This window comes from Monoraphidium neglectum, assembly GCF_000611645.1.
Source record: "Monoraphidium neglectum strain SAG 48.87 unplaced genomic scaffold scaffold00149, whole genome shotgun sequence".
NCBI classification, from domain to species: Eukaryota; Viridiplantae; Chlorophyta; class Chlorophyceae; order Sphaeropleales; family Selenastraceae; genus Monoraphidium; species Monoraphidium neglectum.
The window spans coordinates 24864-27582 of record NW_014013479.1 but is presented as its reverse complement, the minus strand read 5'-3'; the positions used below and the strand labels follow the sequence as shown (position 1 = coordinate 27582).

General features: G+C 71.1%; 2 protein-coding genes across 2 annotated transcripts in view; one reads left to right on the top strand and one right to left on the bottom strand.

Moving 5' to 3' along the window:
* The window catches only part of MNEG_1488 (SNF1-related protein kinase regulatory subunit beta-2), a gene marked incomplete at both ends in the record, with an annotated part of 8731 nt that extends 7213 nt beyond the window's left edge, over positions 1 to 1518 (top strand). Inside the window, 3 exons of the mRNA XM_014050034.1 lie at positions 331 to 561; positions 1051 to 1107; positions 1447 to 1518. Coding sequence (XP_013905488.1) covers positions 331 to 561; positions 1051 to 1107; positions 1447 to 1518 — 360 coding nt within the window. The remainder of the gene's footprint in view (positions 1 to 330; positions 562 to 1050; positions 1108 to 1446) is intronic.
* A 519-nt stretch (positions 1519 to 2037) lies between these two features.
* Positions 2038 to 2719, bottom strand: part of MNEG_1487 (hypothetical protein) — a gene marked incomplete at both ends in the record, with an annotated part of 2688 nt that continues 2006 nt past the window's right edge. The window contains one exon of the mRNA XM_014050033.1: positions 2038 to 2583. Within this exon, the coding sequence (XP_013905487.1) occupies positions 2038 to 2583 (546 nt within the window). The remainder of the gene's footprint in view (positions 2584 to 2719) is intronic.

Below are 2719 nucleotides of genomic sequence, written 5' to 3'. Positions count from 1 at the left end.
TGTGTGTGTGTGTGTGTGTGTGTGTGTGTGTGTGTGTGTGTGTGTGTGTGTGTGTGTGTGTGTGTTTGCACTCGCTGAGAGTCAGCGTGTTGAAAAGCCGACCGACCAGCGCGCGGGCATGGCTGGCGCCAAGGCGCTGACATCCCAGGGGCGCCTCAAACCCGGCAACCCCGGGCACAAGTCAGACCCGCACGATGCACAAGGGCGACGCACCCCGTCCTCATTCACCTGCCAGATACCTCCTCCCTTGCTTCTCCTCGCCTTTCGTCCCGCCCCATCCCATCCCATCTCATTCCACCCATCCCCCACTACCCCCCCTGCCATGCACAGGAGTACGCCCCGGAAAACCTGGACAACGTATCGGGCTTTGACCCCCCGCCCTCGCCCCCCTCCAGCTACCTCAACCCGCCTCCTGCCCAGGAGGACTATGCCAAGGAGCCGCCCGCCATGCCGCCGCACCTGCAGCTCACCCTGCTCAACGTGCCGGCGGCGGACACGGGGGCGAGCCTGCCGCGGCCGCAGCACGTGATACTGGGACACGTGTACCTGCAGCGGGGGCAGGTGCGCGTGGGTGTATGTGTGTGCGTGTGTGTGTGGGCGTGGGTGCGTGATGCGTGCGTGAGAGTGCCTGCATGTGCATCTGTGCGCGTGGAGAGCAAGGGCGGGTGCATGCGCGAGCGTGGGTGGGAGGGTGAGGCGAGGGCGGCTGCCGCGTTTGTGGCAGGACGCCTGAGCGTTCCCGCGCGCCCTCAAGCAAGAGTGCCTTTGTGGGGGTTTTTGAAAGCAGAGCAGCAGAATGACCGCGAGTAGCCAGGCCAGCATTGGGGTTGCCCAGCCCGGCCGGGCACCCGGCAGCGGCGAGCGTGTGGTTGGGCTGCTTGCTGCTTCTCACAGGCCGGCCGGGCGGCCCTTTTCCCCTCCCACGTGCGCCAGCTCACCCATACCCCTCACATCCTCGAATCTGGCACCCCTCGAGCATGCTGTAATATGGTGTGTCCGCTGCACGCCCGCCCGCTTGGCTCCCCCCCTTTTCGCCCTCGCCCCCGCCAGAGCGTCAACGCGCTCGTGGTGGGCACGACTCAGCGATACAAGGGAAAGTACATCACAGTAAGGGGGAGACACGTCACACGGGGGAGGGGTGGGGAGCAGGGGGCCGCCGAGGGCGGGCCCGGAGAGGCGGGGCCACGTGCGCGTGTGCCAGGGGGGGCAGGAGAGCTCGCACGCCGCCGCATGCAGCGTGCCCCGATAGCCTGTTGGCAAGAGCACGCGCGGAAAGGGGCCGCGCCGCCAGGCCACGCCCGCCCGCGCGCTCAACACACGCGCCTCGGGCCTGGCGGCGCGCCGCCCGCCGCCCGCAGACGGCGCATCGGTCCCCGCACGCCGCGCCGGGCTTCGCCCCCAACCCCCCTGCATCCCCATCCCATCTGCCCCTGGTCTTGCGTGCAGACCGTGCTCTACAAGCCCAGGCCGGGGCGGCGGCGCGACGACGGCGGCCACTCTCACTTCCCAGAGCGCTGAGCGCGGGCGGCGTCGGGCCCGCGACGGGGCTGCCAGGTCAGCGCAGGGCGCGTTTTTGCGGTGGCGGCTGCGAGCAGAGTCCGGCGAGGCCTTCAGGAGGCAGCCGGGCGGCGCAGCGCCCACCCCCCAAGCCGTTTGCCCAACCGCCTCTGGGTCGTTCGTGCACGTAGATCACGGATGTTACAGACATGTGCACAGTCCCAGCTACACGGGGCGCCCGGCATGGCCGCGGCCGAGCCCTAAGTCGCGCTGCGCCGTTGCCAGCCGGCGGAGGCAGCCGGGCGGCGGCTGCCCGTACCAGGGCCAAGGGCGCCGCGGCGCCTGTTCGGCGCCCGCGCGTGAAACCGCACCCCCGCCCGATTTTGGAGCTGCCCACGCGCGCGGGGCTGTGTCCGTCGCGGGGCCCACTAATTTTGACGCCTGTGAATGCACCCTTCTCCTTTTGATTCCTTCAGCACGTTGGTATGTGGTAACAGGAAAGGAAGACGCGCCCCTGATCACGCGGCTGCTGCCTCCGCCCTACGGCCCTTCGTAATCCTCCTCATCCTCCGCATCCAACAGCGCCGCCGCCTTCCTCTTGCCGTCCCCGCCGGCCCCCGCCTTGGCCCCCGCCGCCGCCGCGGGCGCCGCCGCCGCAGGCTCGGGGGCCTTTCTTAGGGCACCGCCGCCGCCGCCCGCCGCCGGCGCGGCCGCGGCGTCGGCGTTTTTGGCGGCCCTCGCGAGCGCCTCCGCCTCCGCCGCCGCGCCCGCCGGCTTTAGAAATACGGCGTCCCCTGTCTTGTTACTGCTGCCGCCGCCGCTGTCCCCCACTGTAAACGCTCGGTCAAACTCCTCCTCCTCCTCCTCGTCCTGCGCTGACGTCACCGGCGCCCCCGCCTTGCCGCCCGCGCCGGCCGCCTTGGGCGCCGGGGAGGCTGCCGCCGCGGCGGCCTTCGCGCCCGTGGCGGCGGCGGCCTTCGCGGCGGCGACGGCCTTTGCAGCCGCGACGGCCTCCTCGTCTGCGGCCACCTGTTTTTTGAGGGCCGCGATCCTCTCAATGCTCTTGGCCTCCTCATCCGCCGCAGCCTGGGGCCGGGTGGGGGGGGCGCAGGGGTCCAGGGGGAGCGGCGCCGCGTCGGGGGCGGCAGAGACGGCGCGAGCAGCGGCGGCGGGGCCGGCAGCGGCGGCCACGGGACCCCAAAATGGGACCGCGCGCCCGCAA